Source organism: Pongo abelii, chromosome 19 (genome assembly GCF_028885655.2).
Source record: "Pongo abelii isolate AG06213 chromosome 19, NHGRI_mPonAbe1-v2.0_pri, whole genome shotgun sequence".
In the NCBI taxonomy this organism is placed as follows: domain Eukaryota; kingdom Metazoa; phylum Chordata; class Mammalia; order Primates; family Hominidae; genus Pongo; species Pongo abelii.
The window spans coordinates 83741278-83760492 of NC_072004.2; the positions used below are offsets into that span (position 1 = coordinate 83741278).

The 19215-nt window shown below is 47.9% G+C and overlaps 1 protein-coding gene across 5 annotated transcripts in view; it reads left to right on the plus strand.

Annotated features, from left to right (window-relative positions):
• Positions 1 to 19215, plus strand: part of ARSG (arylsulfatase G) — a 151002-nt gene that overhangs the window by 118614 nt on the left and 13173 nt on the right. For all 5 annotated transcript variants that reach the window (XM_063718916.1, XM_024234748.3, XM_054537311.2 and 2 more), the window contains exons 9-11: positions 2326 to 2434; positions 12353 to 12473; positions 18632 to 18722. In XM_063718916.1, the coding sequence (XP_063574986.1) occupies positions 2326 to 2434; positions 12353 to 12473; positions 18632 to 18722 (321 nt within the window). The remainder of the gene's footprint in view (positions 1 to 2325; positions 2435 to 12352; positions 12474 to 18631; positions 18723 to 19215) is intronic.

A 19215-nucleotide genomic window follows, 5' to 3' on the forward strand; every position in this document is an offset into this window, starting at 1 on the left:
AGTTTTGTCCACTCCTAGCAGTACCAGTGAGAAGTTGAGATTTATAGCAAGACAGTATCTGCGTTGTCGGTGATACATAAATATTTTACAATTGCTTGTTCACACTCTAGACCCTTTTAAGATAAATCCCTTTAGAGTACAAGGTCTGTGGACCTGTGATCATTTGCGTGGCTGGCATATATAATTGTGTCTTCCTGTTAGAGCCAGAACCCAGGGTGTAGCCTGCACTAGCCAACTAGTCTCTACAACAGAAAGAGGGGATTGCTCCTTAAGTGGCTACACTAAGGGGCTTCTCTCAGCCGATCTTTTCTTTCTCCTAATTCCTGAATCTTTTGCAAGGAGATTGTCTGCTTTGTTGACTACGCCTGTTTTATAACTAGCTGGATTCCTCCAAACCCCTCCAGCTTTCAATCCTTTGCTGAAATAAGACAAGCACATTGAAACGTTTTTTCTGAAGAGAGTATTAGGAAAGTCAGTCACCTACAAGAGAGCAACACAAAAGGTTGTGGCAAACGAGAAGAATCCCTAGTGGTGAAGACCGATTAACAAATTTATTAATTAAAGGTCAGTTTACCCTTCTGGAAACATCCTGGAGGCAGAGACCAAATCCTGTGTTCAACCCTGGTGCCATTGCCCACCCCAGTGCCTTCTGGTTGACCGATAGAGCTAATGGCTTGTTTCCTGGAACTACAGCCTTGATCTTTCCTTAGCATCTGGCCTCAAAGGTTAAGCAAGACTATTGAATAGTGTACACCAAGGACATGCAGATAAACAGGCTCCCCGTTTTCACCCACCCATACCCCAAGCTTCCACAAAGATCCCCCCACGGGGGTGGAAGTATCCACAAAGCCCTGGCACATGCCTTTGAGCGGATGCTTCCTCCCTGCCCTTTGGCCCTAAGCTGACGCATAAGTCATACATTCCAAAGCCACGTGGAAATGCGTTTTATGCTTGCTAGAGTTCTGGATTCTTTGTTCCAAGTGCGTGAATAAATTGGAGGGAGCTATATGTATTTATGGGAGACGCGGCTCTCGATAGGAAGGATGTATTTGAGAAATGCTGGGCTAGATCAAAGAGCGTCTCATTCAGCCTGCAGAGACTCCAATTGGATTTTTGAACCCCACACCCTTAAACATAAACAGTCCATAGGACGTAAGTTATTTTGTGTTTTGTTTCTTACTTCAAAACTTGAGGGACTCCAAAGCTGATTATGAAAGAGTCCTAAGAATGCTGAGCATTTCCCGTGTGGTGTGCTGGGCCAGGGACATCAAAGGTTCCATTTGCAACAGTGCTAGTACAGGGCGACAGAAGCCTTCATCTTGTTCCTCCCCACACTCCTCCCCACATAATTGCTTTGATTATTCACACCAGCCAAACAAAGGGAAATTGCATGACCACAGTGTGTGTGAGCCACACACAGCACTTGCCTTGGAAAGGCTGTGCACACGCTAACTTTGTGGGATCCTTGGCCCTTGGCTCAACCAGGATGAGGGTGGGGTGTGTGTGGGGGTGGTGGGATGGCCGTGGCTAATGCAACCCAACATGTATTCAGGATGTTTCCATCAAACATGACCTCATCTCTTCCAGCCCGCTAGCCATCATTATACTGGTGGTCACTTTTGACTTAATGGTTACAAAAATAATTCCTTTAATAACCAAAGTGGAAATTCATAGATTGCACGTAGTTGGTTCTTACCTCCCCCAGGAGGCAAGAGATTGGAGCTATTACTGACACTGTCTCCATAACATCAGAACAACTCATTAATTCAAGGAAAAACAAAGCAAAGCAAAACAAAATAAAGCCATAAAATCCATGCCAGATCGGTTCTTGGACGTTGAGCAGATCAAATAGCTGCAGAAGTTTCCTTCTTTCTCTCTTCTTTAATAGTTGTATTTCTTCATCCTAAACAGACAGTCACATTATGATCACCAGGAAGAGAAATTCACTTACTCAATGAAGATTTGTTAAGCCCCACTATGTCTTAGGTGCATGAGACTGATGAAGTCTCATGGTGTTGAGACACACAACAAGCAAATCAATAAATGAAAAAATAATTTACAGTGGGGAAGGTCTCGTGAAGAAAATAAAATGAGGTGATTCAGTAGAGTGAGGCGACTTTTTACATCTGAAGTCCAGTAAAATAAAAAGCATATTTTGAAAGATACTAGCTAGTTGAGGGAAATAGCTGGTTACCAAAAAAAGTCATTCCTTTGTTGGGGTTATTGGAAACTCAGAGAGGGGTTCTCCCAGAGACTAGCTCTTAGCTGAAAAGAAGTCTCGAGTTATCACCATGGATGAACCAGCTGCCTCCCCTCCTCTCACAGGGGGAAGTCCAGCCAAGCAGACGACCTGGGAAGGAGGGCACCGGGTCCCGGCACTGGCTTACTGGCCTGGCAGAGTTCCAGTTAATGTCACCAGCACTGCCTTGTTAAGGTATGAGACCCAAACTACCTTGAGATGTTGGGGCCCAGAGCAAGAAAAGTCATGGAGGCATGAGTGGCTAGATGGAGTCATGGGTGGCCAGAGGCCTCAGGAAGGTCGTTCACCACTTGCCTTTGCCGGGTGTTTCCAGACACTTCCAAGACTCTGACTGTAGAAGTGATGAAAGTAATAGTGAAGTGGGGCCACGTGTGGGGGCTCGCTTCTGTAATCCTAGCACTTTGGGAGGCTGAGGCAGGAGGATTGCTGAGGCCAGGAGTTTGAGACTACCCTGGTCAACATAGCAAGACCCTATCTCTAAAAAGAAGGGAAGGGAAGAGAAGGGAGGGGAGGGGAGGGGAGGGGAGAGGAGGGGAGGGGAGGGAGAAACAGTGAAGTGGGACTCGAGCCGTCTTCTGGGAATAATGCCTGAGTGAAGAAGGGATTGGTTGGTTTCACGTACATGAGCGCTGGGTCCTGGCTGTGTCTGCTGGAGAGAGTGCAGAAAAGGCAGCAGCAGCAGCATCTCGCCTCTCAGCCTGTGCCAAGCTGACCGAGGCAATAGTTCCTTTGATACCTGATTGTTCCATCCTTGGGGTTAAGGCAGGTGTCTTAGGGGTGGCTGTGAGAAGCCGGCTAGTCTCTAGCAATCCGATGGCCCCAAGAAAGGAGTCCAGATGTCCACTTTCCCTGGAGGAGGGTGGAGAAGAAAGGTGGCCCCTCCAGGCCATTGGGGAAATAATGAATCCTTAGGTGAAGACATTCCTCCTGCCTCTGGCCATGAAGCTTCTTAATGAGCTGAGTGTCTGGGTGCTTCCTTTATTAGAAGGAAGCTCACTGCATAGCTCACTGCAGACCCATCACATCAGGTAAATGTGATGTCTCACCATTACTCTTATCGCCGCCTTAAGGCAGATCCAGGAGGCCATCTCCGTGGCAAAGAACTTGGCTGTGCAGCGTCTATGTGAAAACAACGTCTTCCTAGCTATGGAACCATGACTTATCCTGGGGACGTTTCACTAATTCAGACAGGGCCTTCCTCTCTGTGGTTCTGCCCTGTGTTCACTAACAAGGGGAACCCTCCATAGAACCCTGTGCTCATTCATGTGCTCAGAAAACTGCTGGTTAAAGACCGATTTCCTAATTCCAAAGGTTCTTTGCCATTAGCCCAATGAGTTCTGGTGTAAAGAACACAGCTGAGTAGAGGCAGGCAAGCTTCATTGGCACCCTCTGACTTCCCTAGATCCAATGGGGAGGAGGGGAGAGACTCGAAGTCCAGGGGAAAAGGGTAAACAGCTTTCAGGGCCAAAGTATGGGGTGGGTGGGCATCACCCCTGGCAGCCTGTGGGGCCCCCAGGAATTCCGGGTCAGCCCTGTACAGTCAGGAGGGGGCAGCGTGCTGTCAGCGGGTACCAGCAGGTGTGACAACAACAGCAGAGCCTGGAATCTGTGATGTCAGGCTGCCTGGGAAAAGGGCCAGGCAGGCTGCTTTTACAGGGCTGACTTGGTGTAGTCAAAGTGCTTATCAAGAGGGACCAAGTGTTCACGGGCCAGGCTGCACATGGACAAGTAACTCAGCCGTCTCTCAAGTTGCTTCACAGAAAGCCAAGCAGTGGTTTCTCATTGGAGAATGGTGTTTGCACCTACAGTCAATCATAATAAAACTGCCTCATCTCGTTGATAATGTAGGGCCTTAGAGGAGACAACTGACTGAGGGGATGGTTTGGTGACCCAAGGCAGCGAGTTCTTGGTACAAGGCCGTGTCTGCCCGAGGGCCCCAGAACTGTACCAGGACAATACCAATACACCGTATCAGTACCTCCTAGGAGACACATTAGGTTGGTGCGAAAGTCATTGTAGTTTTTGCCATTACTTTTAGTAGCAAAAACCGCAATGACTTTTGCACCAACCTAATATATAGTGTATCACTCACACACACACACACATATACATTTTATTTAATTTATTTTTTTAAGAGACAGGGTCTCACTCTGTCGCCCAGACTGTAGTGCAGTGCCAAGATCATAGCTCACTGCAGCCTTGAACTCCTGGGTTTGTGTAATCCTCCCATCTCAGCCTCCCAAGTAGCTGGGACTACAGGCATGCGCCACTATGCCTGGCTAATTTTTTAATTTTTTGTAGGGATGGGGACTCTTAATGTTGCCCAGGCTGGTGTTGAACTCCTGGCCCCAAGCACTCTTCCCTCCTGAGCCTCCCAAAGCTCTGGGATTACAGGCATGAGCCATCACACACAGCCAAGGCTAGTTTTTGGTGTTAAATTAGGCTGGATTTCAGCCAGCCAGTTTTACCTCTATAGTTTTACCCTCTTGCTATTTCCCATGTGAATCCATGTTAAGCAAATTTGGGCAGAGTTTCCTACTGCCTGGACAGGCTATGTGTGTGTGTTTCTCTTTCCCTTGACACCTCAGGGTCAGCTTGATAGAGAATGGTACCATGATCCAAATTCAAGACATTGATGCTAATGCTTCATGTTGTTGGGAGCCCAGCCCAGCACCCTCCGCCCAGACTGCATATCACCTACTCTTGTTTTATTGCTTGAGGAATATAGATCTTCCAGATCAGAGATAACTCCCTTAAGCCACTAAGAGCTAAAGCCAGAGTCCCTTAAACCTATATCCTTGAGGCCCTGAGGAATTATGAGCATCAGAGAGTGGTCAAGCTGATATGAATATGAATACAGAAAAGTAAAAGAGAATGTGTGGGAGAGGGGCGGGGGATCCATTCACATGGATCCCATTGGTTTTAGAGATAACCAATGTTAATATCGGTGTGTACCTGGGTGATGTCATAAGATGAAAGAAGGGTCTTGCACATGACCTGCCTCCACAGACACAAGTACAGAATGGGGAAAATGCATTTATTCCACAGATATTTATTGCCATGTCCAACTATGGGTCAATCATTACTCCAGGGACTGGGGAGGTAGCAGTCATGAGCAGACCAGAGAGAAAGCTCTTTGTTTAGGGGCTACCTTACCTTCAGGAGGGCAGGGCTTTGCCAGCACACGGGAGGGCAGGGCTTTGCCAGCACATGGGAAAAAGTTTCAGTAGTTTTAACCTAAAACTGTGCTGCAGGCTTTCCCAACCGTGGCATGGTCGGCATTTTGGGCTGGATCACTCTTCGTTTTGGAGGACTGTCCTGTGTGCTTTATAGGATGTTTAGCAGCAGCCCTGGCTTCTGCCCATTAGATGCCAATCGTTTCCCCAGCCCACCCCCTAAGTTGTACAATTAAAACGTTTCCAGACAGTGCAAATGTCCCCGGGGAGAATGAACTCACTCTGGCTGAGAACTGCGGCTTTAGCGGAAGCTCTCTTAGCCATATACAAGAAGGGGAAGGGCCTGCTCTGCCTCTGAGCTGGGAGACCCCTACCTCTGCTCCAAATGAGGATCGATCCTTCAGAGATGAACTGGGGCAAGTATGAGGTGACCAGAATGGCTAAAAGGACTTGAAACAATCTTATTTGAAAAACAGCTAAGGCTGGACGTGGTGGCTCACGCCTGTAATCCCAGCACTTTGGGAGGCCGAGGTGGGTGGATCACGAGGTCAGGAGTTCGAGACCAGCCTGACCAACATGGTGAAACCCCGTCTCTACTAAAAATACAAAAATTAGCCGGGCGTGGTGGCACGTGCCTGTAATCCCAGCTACTCAGGAGCCTGAGGCAGGAGAATTGCTTGAACCCAAGAGGCGGAGGTTGCAGTGAGCCAAGATTGCACCATTGCACTCCAGCCTGGGTGACAGTGAGACTCTGTCTCAAAAAAAAAAAAAAAAAAAAAAAAAAAGAGTAAAACAGCTAAAGCTGCTGTGTAGCCAGAACAGGTAATTCCCTGGGCTACCTCATGGCTCTGAAAGACAGTCAGGTGTGTGGAAGAGGGATTCAGCTGGTTCTGGCCTGTCTTGAGGCACAGGTCTTGGAAGTAAAAGCTACGATGAGGCTGTGCTCACATCAGTGTCTTGTGGTTTAGCTGTCACCTCTAGGCAGGGCCTAACCACATGTCCCCTTTCCAAGTCCTCTCCTCCTCCCTGGATCTGGCAGTGAGTGGTGGTGGTTGGTGGAGGTGGTCTCACCCCCACCCCCACTCTTGGCAGCTCTCTTTACTCTGTAAGAAGCGCTTGGTTTGCTGGGGGGCATCCCCTGATGCTCTGGGACCCCTGCGACCCCGGTTCTCCCTGAAATCAGTGTGGTTGGGGCTATGCTGGCTTTGGTGCCAGGGAAGCTGCCCATCAAATGTGAGCATATGAGGCTCGCCCCTCATATCTCCACGGCTGAGACCAGGAAGGGTTGGGCACCTCACTTTTCTCGGGGATAATGACAGGGAAGAACAATGCAGGAAAAAAGTTAAAACTAAATGCAGAAAGAAATTTACAACTCAGTGCTAAGAAAGAACTGCTCCCACGGCCTAGGGATGATCCCTACTGTTCCCTGTCCCTTCCTCTTCTTCAGAGGAAGTTCTCTTTGTGCCCTCACTCAGGAGAGATGAACACAAAGCCTCTGTCTCTGTCCAGGTCCAAGCGCCTCCAATCCATCCCCAAGCAAACCCCTCCTGCCTCTCGCTTGCTGTCCTTAGATCAGATCCACCTTTTTTCCAGATAAAATGTTCTCAGCTTGTCTGTCCCCTGCCTTCATCCTGGGATGCCTTCCACCCCAGGGCTGCCCAGCGCAGCACCTCAGTTCCCATACTATGCATCCTGAAGTCCATGTGGTTCCTTCTGGAACTAGCCCCCCTGTTGGCCTTCCACTCCCCTTTCCCTACCCCCAACCTGCACACCTTGGGGTCCAGCAGGCCAGGCCTTTCTTTCTTTCTTTCTTTTTTTTTTTGAGATGGACTTTCACTCTTGTCGCCCAGACTGGAGTGCAATGATGTGATCTCGGCTCACTGCAGCCTCTGCTTCTCGGGTTCAAGTGATTCTCCTGCCTCAGTCTCCCCAGTAGCTGGGACTACAGGTATGCGCCACCACGCCCGGCTAATTTTTGTCTTTTTAGTAGAGACAGGGTTTTATCATGTTGGCCAGGCTGGTCTCGAACTCCTGACCTCAAATGATCTGCCTGGCAGGCCAGGCCTTTCTGCATCCTCCTCACCACCACTGCCCCATCTCCACTCCTAGGATCCTTCAGCAACCCCTTGGATAAGAACACAAATATGCACCCTTCCTACGAACAACCTTCAGAGCCTGGGCTGGCCAGAGCTACAGGAACGAAAAAGCCCATATTTTCATAAGGGCAATGCCACCTGCAAAGATGTCACCCTGCCCACTCTGAGGACAGCCTTTTGTGCCATTGTGCAGAGCAGTCTCAGCCCTCTCCTGTCATCACAAATGGGTTCGTGACTGCCCTTGTCACAACCAAAAAGCCCACTGAAGTGGGGTTTCATCCCATCAGAGGCCGGGAACCGCTTCTCCATCCGACCCATGAGGCATAGTGCCAGAGTCCATGGAATTTTGGAATTTTTTTTTTTTTTAAGATGGAGTTTCCCTCTTGTCACTCAGGCTGGAGTGCAATGGCACGATCTCGGATCACTGCAACCTCCACCTCCTGGGTTCAAGCGATTCTCCTGCCTCAGCCTCCCGGGTAGCTGGGATTACAGGTGCCTGCCACCATGCCTGGCTAATTTATTTTGTATTTTTAGTACAGACAGGGATTCACCATGTTGGCCAGGCTGGTCTGGAACTCCTGACCTCGGTGATTCACCCTCCTCCGCCTCCCAAAGTGCTGAGATTACAAGTGTGAGCCACTGTGCCTGGTCCTTTTTTTTTTTTTTTTTTTAATGAAGGAAGAGACCCACGAAGGCAGAAGTGCCCAGGTCCCATGAAAGCTGCAACGTGGCTCTGCCAAAAGCCGGGCATCGAAACAAACAGGGGAAACTTTAAAGTATAGGTTTGTATTTATTTTGTCTCTTTCTCCAAGGTTTTAAAGACTCCCAGGCCCAATTTCTTTGGTGGGGTTTGAGGTTTGGAGTAGCTGGGGTGCCCTTGGTAGCCTTAGTAGGGCGGATGCTTTCTTCAAGTTCTCATGTAGGCTGGAGGCCCAGCCCTGGGATGACACTGGGCTGCATGTGCCAGGGACTGTCTCCCTTTTCCAGGGCTAAGCTCAGGGGCTTGGCTTTTTCTGTTACTTAGAAGGGCTATTTGACAGCCCAAGCTTGCCAAATCGGGATGGGGCTGCCTTGAGTGGCCTGAGTCACTGGACATGTTGAAGCTTTTCTCATGGGCGAGAAGCTTTCTTTGTGCTCCGGGTGGACTAGGTACCTCTGAAGTTCTTGCCAAAGTCTGAGACATTAGGATTCCGTGAACATTAGACTTAGTGCTATATAATTAGGATGCTAAACCTCAGGAGAGAGTAGTGGGGGGAAATCAGATGGAAAAAGAAAGTACACAATACTTTCCAAAATCGAACGCAGATCCTGTTTCTCTTGCTGACTGATTTGACCCATCTGTGATGCTGATCTCTTTTAGGGGCACAATTTAGAGAAAACTCGAGCAAACAGCTCCAAACCACCGCGGCCTTTTCAGACTGCTTTGTGGTCCTCTTTGCTTTCCGGTTTGTGGCAGGAACCTTGGACTCTGGACAGGTTTCTGGACTGTTCCGTGCTCTGCAAGTGCTGACTCTGCATTCTTGACTATGCATCAGAGTGGGGTGCCAGGTCCTGGAGCTTGTTTCTTAAGAGATAAGCCACCAGCTCCATGGACTGTGGAAGCCAAAGGCAAACAGAAACACTCTGTACTGTAGTCAATGGAGAGATTCTGCCTGGGGTTGTAGGTAGAGCCCTGGAGAGGAGAAGGAGGTGGCCAACAGGAGACAGAGCCTCAGAGCAGGTCCTTTCTGCAGCCCCCTTAGAGGGCGGATATCCCCCTAGCCCCTCAGATATCAGATTGGGGAAAGTGGGGATCTGTGGCCCTGGAGGCTTCCCGGTGAATGGTGCCTGCAAAAGCCTGAAGTCTGCTGCTGCGCCCAGCCTCAGGGCTACCAGGGCCTCTTCCTTGGGAAAGTCCGGCTTCCCATTAGCTCAGCCCTCCTGGCTCCAGTAAGCCCTGCTGACTTCCAGTTGGCCTGGCCATCATATAAACGGCTCTGTTGAAGGGGCAGCCTCTCTGTTCTTGCGGAAGACTTTTTTCCCCCCAACATGAGCACAACAGGCTGGAGGAAGATGTGCCATAGGTAGAGTAACCTTGCACCATATGACTTAAAAAAAAAAATCACATGAACAAAATCCACTAAAATATGAACAATGGCTGCCTTTGGGTGATGGACTAAGTGTGTGTTGTTCTCTCTTTTATATTTCCGGATGCTCTCAGTTTTTCTACCATAAACATTCACTATTTTTATTAATTTATTTACTTTTGGAGACAGAGTCTTGCTCTTTCACCCAGGCTGGAGTGCAGTGGTGCAATCTCGGCTCACTGCAACCTCCACCTCCCAGGTTCAAGCCATTCACCTGCCTCAGCCTCCCAAGTAGCTGGGATTACAGGTATGTGCCACCAAACTCAGCTAATTTTTGTATTTTTACTAGAGACAGGGTTTTGCCATGTTGGCCAGGCTGGTCTCAAACTTCTGACCTCAGGTGATCCACCCACCTCAGCCTCCCAAAGTGTTGGGATTACAGGCGTGAGGCACCGCACCTGGCCACATTCACTACTTTGTAATGGACTAAAAGAGCTAAAATAAAGCGGGTGAAATGTTTCACATATCATGGCATTTTGAACAAAAACTAAATCTTTTATAACACAGAGACCCGCCCAATGGAAAATGCAGTGAATATTCTCTTGTGGACACCTGTCCCACACTATTTCCTCTAAGCAAATGGCTGTCACCAAGCTGGTGACAGGTAGAACCCCTCAGTTCTTAGGTGGGCTCACAGGGATTACCCTTGTGAATCATTAAGACGCAAACATCCAGTGAGTACTTTCTGAGTGCCAGGTCTTCTCCTCTGTGCCTTACATGTATGTTTCATGCACACAACCATCTGTGAGCTGGTACCAATACAGCAGTCCTCCTTTATCCACAGTTTCACTTTCTGCAGTTTTAGTTACCTGTGATCAACCATGGTCTAAAAATATTAAATGGAAAATTATAGAAATGAATCTAAGTTTTAAATTGTGCACATTCTGAGGAGTGTGGTGAAGTCTGGCACCATCCCAGCCCGTAACACCCAGGATGAGTCAGCCCTTTGTCTGGCGGATCCACGCTGTATACGCTACCTGCCTGCTAGTCACTTAGTAGCCATCTCAGTTATCAGATTGATTGTCGAGATATAACAGGGCTTGTGTTCCAGTCACACTTATTTTTACTTACTAATGGCCCCAAAGTGCAAGAGCAGTGGTGCGGGCAATTTGAATATGCCAAAGAGAAGCCGAAATGTGCTTCCTTTAAGTGAAAGGTGAAGTTCTTGACTTAATAAGGAAAGAAGGCTGAGCGCAGTGGCTCCTGCCTGTAATCTCAGCACTTTGGGAGGCCAAGGCAGGTGGTTCACTTGAGGTCAGGAGTTTGAGACCAACCTGGCCAACACGGCGGAAACCCCATCTCTACTAAAAATACAAAAATTAGCTGGGTGTGGTGGCATGCACATGTAGACCCAACTACTTAGGAGGCTGATGCAGGAGAATCACTTGAACCCTGGAGGCAGAGGCTGCAGTGAGCCAAGTTTGCACCACTGCACATCCAGCCTGGGCAACAGAGCAAGACTCCATCTCAAAAAAAAAAAAAAAAGAAAAAAGGAAAGAAAAAGAAATTATATACTGAGGTCGTTAAGATCTATAGTGAGAATGAATCTTCTATTTTTTTGTTTTTTCTTTTTGTTTTTTTTGGTAGAGATGGGATTTTGCCCTATTGCCCAGGCTGGTCTCAAACCAGCCATTGTTCACATGGCTGTTGTTCAGCCTTTATTCACATTTTGGTGGATTTTGTTCACGTCAGAACAAAATCAACTGATCCGCCCACCTCGACCTCCCAAAGTGCTGAGATTACAGGCATAAACCACCAAGAATGAATTTCCTATCCATGAAATTGTAAAGAAGGAAAAAGAAATTTGTGCTAATTTTGCTGTTGCACCTCAAACTGCAAAAGTTATGGCCACAGTTCATGGTAAGTACTTAGTTAAGATGGAAAAGTCATTACATTTGTGAGTGGAAGACATGAACAGAAACGTGTTCTGATTGGGAGCAGTGGCTCATGTCTGCAATCCCAACACTTTGGGAGGCTGAGGCAGGAGAATCACCTGAAGCCAGGAGTTTGAAACCAGCCTAGGCAACATGGCAAGACCTTGTCTCTACAAAAAATAAATAAATAAATAAATAAATAAATAAATAAAAATCAATAAAACAACAAAGAAATTTTGTAGGTGTGGTGGTACATGCTTGTAGTCCCAGCTACTCTTGAAGTCAGACGAGAATTACTTCAGCCCAGGAGTTCAAGGTTACAGTGAGTTATGATCACACCACTGCACTCCAGCCTGGATGACAGAGCAAGACCCTGTCTTTAAAAAAAATAATGAATAAACATGTTCGATTTATGGCAATCAGGTTCGGTACAATCCCAGGTTCCAGGCATTCACTGAGGCCCTTAGAATGTGTCTCTCTCTGATAAGGGGGGACTACTGTATTATTAAAATATCATACCCATCTTAGAGAATTGAAAACTGAGGCATTGAGAAGCTAGACATGTGGCAGAGCTGGAATTTGAGCCCAGGCAACAGCTGGCTGCAGAGCCTGGGTGCTGAACCGCTGCACCATTCTGCCTCTTGTAGGAGCAGAAATCCAGGTGGAACTGAAAGGAAAAACAAGCAGGTAGAGAAGGTAAGCCAGGCCATAGGAGAGGCTGTCGGTGCTTGCTCTGGCCTGGTTCAGGTGGGTATTGACACGCAGGGTCAGGGAGCGAGTCAGAAGAGCTGGGGCCAACTCAGTCTTGTTATTTCTGCAGCGTGCTGGACATTTTTCCGACTGTGGTAGCCCTGGCCCAGGCCAGCTTACCTCAAGGACGGCGCTTTGATGGTGTGGATATCTCCGAGGTGGTTTTTGGCCGGTCGCAGCCTGGGCACAGGGTAAGTGGAGGAGGTACTTGCCCACACGTAGGCTCTTTAGGAGGCTGGTCTGCTGCCTCTCACCTCTGTGCAGACAGAACCATCCTCAGAAGATGGTCAAGAACAGGCTGCAGGTCGGATACAGTGGCTCACGCCTGTAATCCCAGCACTTTAGGAGACCAAGGCAGGCTGATCACTTGAGGTCAGGAGTTCCAGACCAGCCTGGCCAAGATGGTGAAACCTCGCCTATACTAAAGATACAAAAATTAGCTGAGCATGGTGGCATGGGCCTGTAGTCCCAGCTACTTGGGAGGCTGAGGCAGCAGAATCGCTTGAACCTGGGAGGCGGAGGTTGCCGCCAGCAAGTGGCTGGTTCAGACCCCAAAAGGTGAAGCATTTGAGATGAGCCTCTTTCTACCCCCAACCCCCAGTCCAGATTAATATTTAACAATTTGGCTTAGGGTGGGTGTATATAGGTTCTCATTCCCTATAATGGGCAATTTCTTTTCCTGCATGTATTTAATTTAATAACATAGCTACCCAGTATGTTTTGTTGGATGAGATGACTGACTAGTGTCTGCAACTTGTTTATTGTGAGCCTCACCCTCTAGAATGGAAGCTTCTTGAGGGCAAGAATCTGAGCCGTTGAGTTGAGCTCTGAGTTCTCACTGCCTGCAAGTCAGCCAGCATTTCAGTCCACGCAAACTGGATGAACCAATGAAGGAACAAATGAACAAATGAGTGAAAGACCCTTTGGACAGCAGGTCCAGCAAGGGCCTTACATCCAACATTCTCCCAGCTCCAGAGGGCTCAGCATACTCTTGGCAGCCTGTTTTTTTTTTTTTTTTTTTTTTTTTTTTTTTGAGATGGAGTCTTGCTCTGTCGCCCAGGCTGGAGTGCAGTGGTGTGATCTCAGCTCACTGCAACCTCCGCCTCCCGGGTTCAAGCAATTCTGCTGCCTCAGCCTCCCAAGTACCTGGGACTACAGGCCCATGCCACCATGCTCAGCTAATTTTTGTATCTTTAGTATAGGTGAGGTTTCACCATCTTGACCAGGCTGGTCTCGAACTCCTGACCTCAAGTGATCAGCCCGCCTTGGTCTCTCAAAGTGCTGGGATTACAGGTGTGAGCCACTGTATCCAACCTGCAGCCTGTTCTTGACCAAGCAGTCCTTGGCAATGGCTTTGGGCTTCCACTTCCCAGTGTCACCTCCTCAGTGTCCCTTCTTTGCACTCTGAAGCACTCATTGGCAGTGACAGCCAGGAAATGTCAGACCTCATGGCCTTTCCTTGTCATTTCCCTGTGTTTTCCTTTCACCAAAAGGAAGAGGAAGCAGGAGGAGGCAAGGAGGCGGAAGGAGCACAGAGTCCCCTCTGCAACGCCCTGCAAATGCATGGCTTCTTGGTGAGGGACCCACACATCAAAGGGTCTATTTATGTCTTTGCTAAGGGTCACATGGAAGTGACTCAAATGTACACAAGTGTCCTGTGGCTGGTAGTTACCAAAGCTGCCCTTCCCACCCAGCCTCCCCCAGCAAACCAGAACCTGGGTCTTCTATGGTACATCGGCGCTTCTGCGCATATTAATGCAGTTTTTAGGGGTTGTTGGATGAGGCCTGAGAGGTGTTCTGAAGTCCTGCTTCTCCCCAGAATATCTGCCCCCTAGAGCTGCAGACCCTTCCAGACCTAGCCCTTCTCCCTAAGCAGGAGCAGCCAGGCAGGAAGATGGTTTCCGCCTTGAGGTTGGAAGTTAGCAGTATGTGACCCTGGAGGGTTGTCACAGACGTCATTGGAGAGGTGCTCCGGAGTGTTTATTACCATGGCTGCTAGGAATAATTGGGGTCATCAGGAAGTGCTTCAAGGACTGTGGTCTCCTTGACGTTGTCGGTACTGCCTGTGGGAGCCAGCTCCTTCATGTACTAACTTCCTTTCTCAGACGGGAGAACTCTGCTCTTGCTCTAACTGGAGTTTTGCGCAGGCTCATAGAGACCCCATCCTAACTAGTGCCCAGCAGGGTTAGGCCCAGGAACCAGATTGGAAAACCAGATACAAGTCACAGCATCGTCGTGGGGATGTATGATGGCATGGTTAATGCAGCTGGAGTCAGGACTGATTTGCTCCCTAACCACACCCCATGGCCCAGAAAGAAACAGCCATGCTTACTGCTTGTGGGAAGCAGCTGATGGTATCTTCAAGGTTAAAAGCACACAGGGCTGGCACCTGTGGGTCACACTCAGTCTCCCAGAACATGCCTGCAGTGTCAGTGAAGACACTTGAGATAAGATTCTGAAGTTTGAGGACAACATGGGTAGTTGCCGGACCTGAATTTGGGTTTGGTCTTCTCTAGTCAGTCCTCTCTATCAAAGCAAAGTAATAGGCCTAAAAAAATAAGAGTAAATTGTCTCAAATTTGGAATAGCTGTGGGGGAGGCTAGAAGGTAAGAATATGAGGAATTATATATATACACACACACACAATATGCTATATATACTTACATGTATGCATATGTGTGCATATGTCTATACGTGTGTATTATACATGTGCATATGCATATTCTAGACGTGTATATGCATACAATTATTTATTTTATTTTATATTATTTTATATTATTATTTTATATTATTTTATTTTTTGAGACGGAGTCTCACTCTGTCGCCCAGGCTGGAGTGCAGCTGCACAATCTTGGTTCACTGTAACCTCCACCTCCTGGGTTCAAGCGATTCTCCTGCCTCAGCCTCTCAAGTAGCTGGTATTACAGGCGCCCGCCACCACGCCCAGCTAATTTTTGTATTTTTAGTAAGAGACAGGGTTCACCATGTTGGCCAGGCTGGTGTCAAACTCCTGACCTCAGGCGATCTGCCTGCCTCGGCCTTCCAAAGTGCTGGGATTACAGGCGGGAGCCACTGCACCTGGCCTGCATATGCATGTTTATGTACCATGTATGTATATACATGTATGCATATCCACATCTGTATATATACATGCATACATATGTATGCATATGCATGCTTACACCACACATGCATACACATGTTTGCATATGCATGTGTCTATATAAACATATATACATATGACTATGTTCATACACTATACATGTGTACATATGTATGCACATATCTGTATACGCATGCATGCACACACATACATATATACATATGCATATGTCCAGGCACGTACATAGAGGTATACACACATATTTATATGCACGTGTATGCACATGTATACATACATATATGTGCATATATCGATATACACATACATATGTGTACACAGATGCATATGCCTGTAACACATGCATACATGTGTACATATGTATTTTAAAATAAGCACAATTTGTGTTCACCCTCAGATACATCCTGGGCTTACAAGGATTCCAATATGGGTTGGTTTAGAAACAGTTTCAGTTCTAGAAGCTCAAAGTAACTCCTGGATATTCAGCTGGAAACAATATGCCAATGCTTCTCAGCAATCCAGTCCTTCCCTGTTGCAAACCAAGTAACCAAGAGTTAAGGAGAGAAGCAAGAGAGTTGAGAGGTGTCATGTGCATAATGAGCTCCGGTTCCACACTGGATGGTCTTCTTACAACCCACTGCATCAACCTCTAGGGACGTTGACTCTGTGATGTTCAAAACCACAGCAGCTGACACCATGCTGCATATTCTTGCATCAGCTCAACCTTCTGCTTCTGATCTTGATGGGTCTGTGTCTAGGCAGTGAGGGGCACCAGGAGAGAGACGAGGGCTGGGAAGGGGAGGGCTGCACAGCCTAACACCAAGGTCCCACTTTATGCTTTCCTGACTCCCAGATGGAAGCTGAAGGTGGTAACATCATCACTGGTCAGGTCGTATCTTAGCCCCAGGTTGTCATGATCAGGTCCAGAAATTGTCAACGAAGGAACGTTTCCCCTAACAGCTCTGCATCTGCCCAGCCTAACACAGTCTGGGGCTGCTGTGGGTCATCAAATGCTTGACACACCCCTGGAGGCCATACATTGAGGAAACAAGCTGAGTTTTAACGTCCAGAACGCCGATCACTTCTCTTAGGGAGGCCCCTAGTGGCGAGAGATGTCATCTGGAGTGGCTGGCAAACTGACCACCCCCATCCACCCGCTTTGGAGGCTGTAGCTGTGCATCCCCACCTGAATGGAGAAGAAGCCCACCTTCAGGGGATGCTATATCAGCACCCTGTAGGACTTAAGGTAAGGGAATTCTCTCGTGCTTAAAAAACAAAACAAGATAAAATAGAGCAAGAAAGACCACCAGGAAGGCAAAACAAGTTTGCAGAAGATAAAGTCATCTTTGAAATTTGAACCAGGCATCTGGAGAGCTGTGATTCATGTGTACTTTTGACAACTTCCTTCCTATGTTGATATAAACAAGAAAGCCATAATGGGTCTGCTCAAACAAACAAACAAAAAAATGCATAGACAAGTTCTCCAAAGTCCATCTATGTTTCTGAGAATGAGCCATCCCACAGTTTTGCTTCCTCGTGGATTTTGGAAGTTGCCTCTGGTAACGCCACATAAATAGTGGGAATATAGCAGCTCACCCTCATGGAATTTCTGTGACTGAGACGCAAGTACTGTGACTGATCTGAAGCAGCAAAGCCTTCACTCCCATTCTCTGCACGTCCGGGTGCATCGTATATCAGTTGACAATAGATTTTCCAAGTCTCCCACTTCCTGCTGTCTCAAGAAGGAAACAAAACAGTCTCCTGTGGTGAAGAGGCTTGGGTTTCTGCAGGGATGGAAGAAGTGAGGGTTTTCAGTTACGACTTCTTTTCCTGTTTGGAAGGAACCTGCTGTCATCATGTGCGCCCTGGGTTTGTGCAGGGATTGTCACGAGAACCTGGAAGCCGCAGGTGTGGGGAGGAGCCCCACCTCGGCAGCATCCTCTCAGAGCTGTGAAACTCGGGGGACAGCTGTTTACTGCTCCAACAGATGTTTCTCATTTTTTTTTAAGTCTCGGGGAAACTTTGAATCATGTAAGTGCCTTTCCAGCCCTATATACAGTTGTGATTCATACCAAGGCAGTCTCATGCTTTTAGCCCAGACCCACCAACCTACCAAGGACACTGGCCTTTTATTTTCTTTCACATCCTTCCCTCGAGAACCCTGATTTAGGTGTTTCCATTCTGTAGGGTAATTCTTTTATTTGTGACCTGGTGAGGAAAGATTTCCTCAGTCCAAATATAGTCGGATTGAGTCACAGCTGTGGGCGTCTGTGACCAGAGTCTGGGCTGTGCCCGATTCTGCGGAAATCAAGGATGCCTTCTTTTGTACCATCCTTGCTCAAGGGAGAGTTGGAAAATTGACCTGATGCTAAAGAAGCCTTTCTTCAAAGAGATCTGAGGGTCACCTGCATCAGAACCCCTGGAAATACTTGTAAAACAAGTAAGTCCCCAGGGCCCATCCTGACCCTGAGGGGTTGGAACTCAGGCAGGGTGGCCTTGTGTGCCTGTGACTGGTGCCCCCACACAGAGCCCTGCACTTGGAGGACCCTGTGCTTGGTTTAAAGCTCTGCCATGGTCATCGTGAAATTTTCAGTTTGTGAACAAGGTGTCCCTGATTTGCATTTTGATGTGGACTTTGTGAATTACATAGCAGGTTTCAGGCCTAGAAATCTGACCTACCTAGTGAGACCTTTTGCCTACTCTTCCAGAGTTGTAACCCACTCCCATCAATTAACCAGCAAAATAACAACTTCACAGGCTCCCTGGAGCTGGCTGGTGTGGACTCCAGGCTTGTATCTGTCAGTGTGTGTTTGGGCACAGGGATAGGGAGACCAGACCCTGAAAAAACAGTAATATTTTCCAGGGAGCATCTAGCATCATCTAGCATGTTTTATTTTCTTTTGCTGTTTCGAGACAGGATCTTGCTCTATCACCCAGGCTGGAGTGCAGTGGTGTGATCATACCTCACTGCAGTGTTGACCTCCCAGGCTCAAACAGTCCTCTCACCTCAGCTTTCAAGTAGCTAGGACCACAGGTGTGCACCACTATGCCTGGTTAATTTTTGTATTTTTTTGTAGGGAGGGGTCTTGCTGTGTTGCCCAGGCTGGTTTCAAACTCCTGGGCTCAAGCGATCCTCCTGCTTCCACCTCCCAAGGTATTGGGATTACAGGCATGAGTCACTGAGTTCCGCCAATTTTTCTATTAATAAGCTCTGCCACCCTTTCTCAGGTGCTGTTCCACCCCAACAGCGGGGCAGCTGGAGAGTTTGGAGCCCTGCAGACTGTCCGCCTGGAGCGTTACAAGGCCTTCTACATTACCGGTGAGTGAGGGGCCACTTAGCCCTGCTTCCCACAGGCACAGCTGCACGGGGACCCCACGGACTGTCACCCAAGCCTCTGGGAATGAGTGTGAGTCCCTCCTTTGTGGGGGGTTCTCAGCACCTCTTGACAAGCGTCTCCTCCAAACCCAGGGTCCCTGCACAGGCTCTCTGGATCCCCCATATGCAAATAAGGTCTTTGTGCTGTTCACCTGAATTTCTAGCGAGCTGGGAGCTCTCAGCACGTTTATTCAGCTCCTTTTCACATAGAGAGTGTTTCCTATTGCCGTGCTTTAAATGCCAGTTTGGATGAACATTAAATGGAAGCCTAGAGATATTTTAAAGTATAATTTACTTGACAATAGACTGTTTCAGAAAACAGATTTTAGAGGACTAGTTAGCAAACCGACAGAAGTCTCTCCGCTTCTTGGTTCACTGTGACTATCTATCTCTTAGATGTATATTTTAGAAATATCATACTGGATCAGGATGGTCC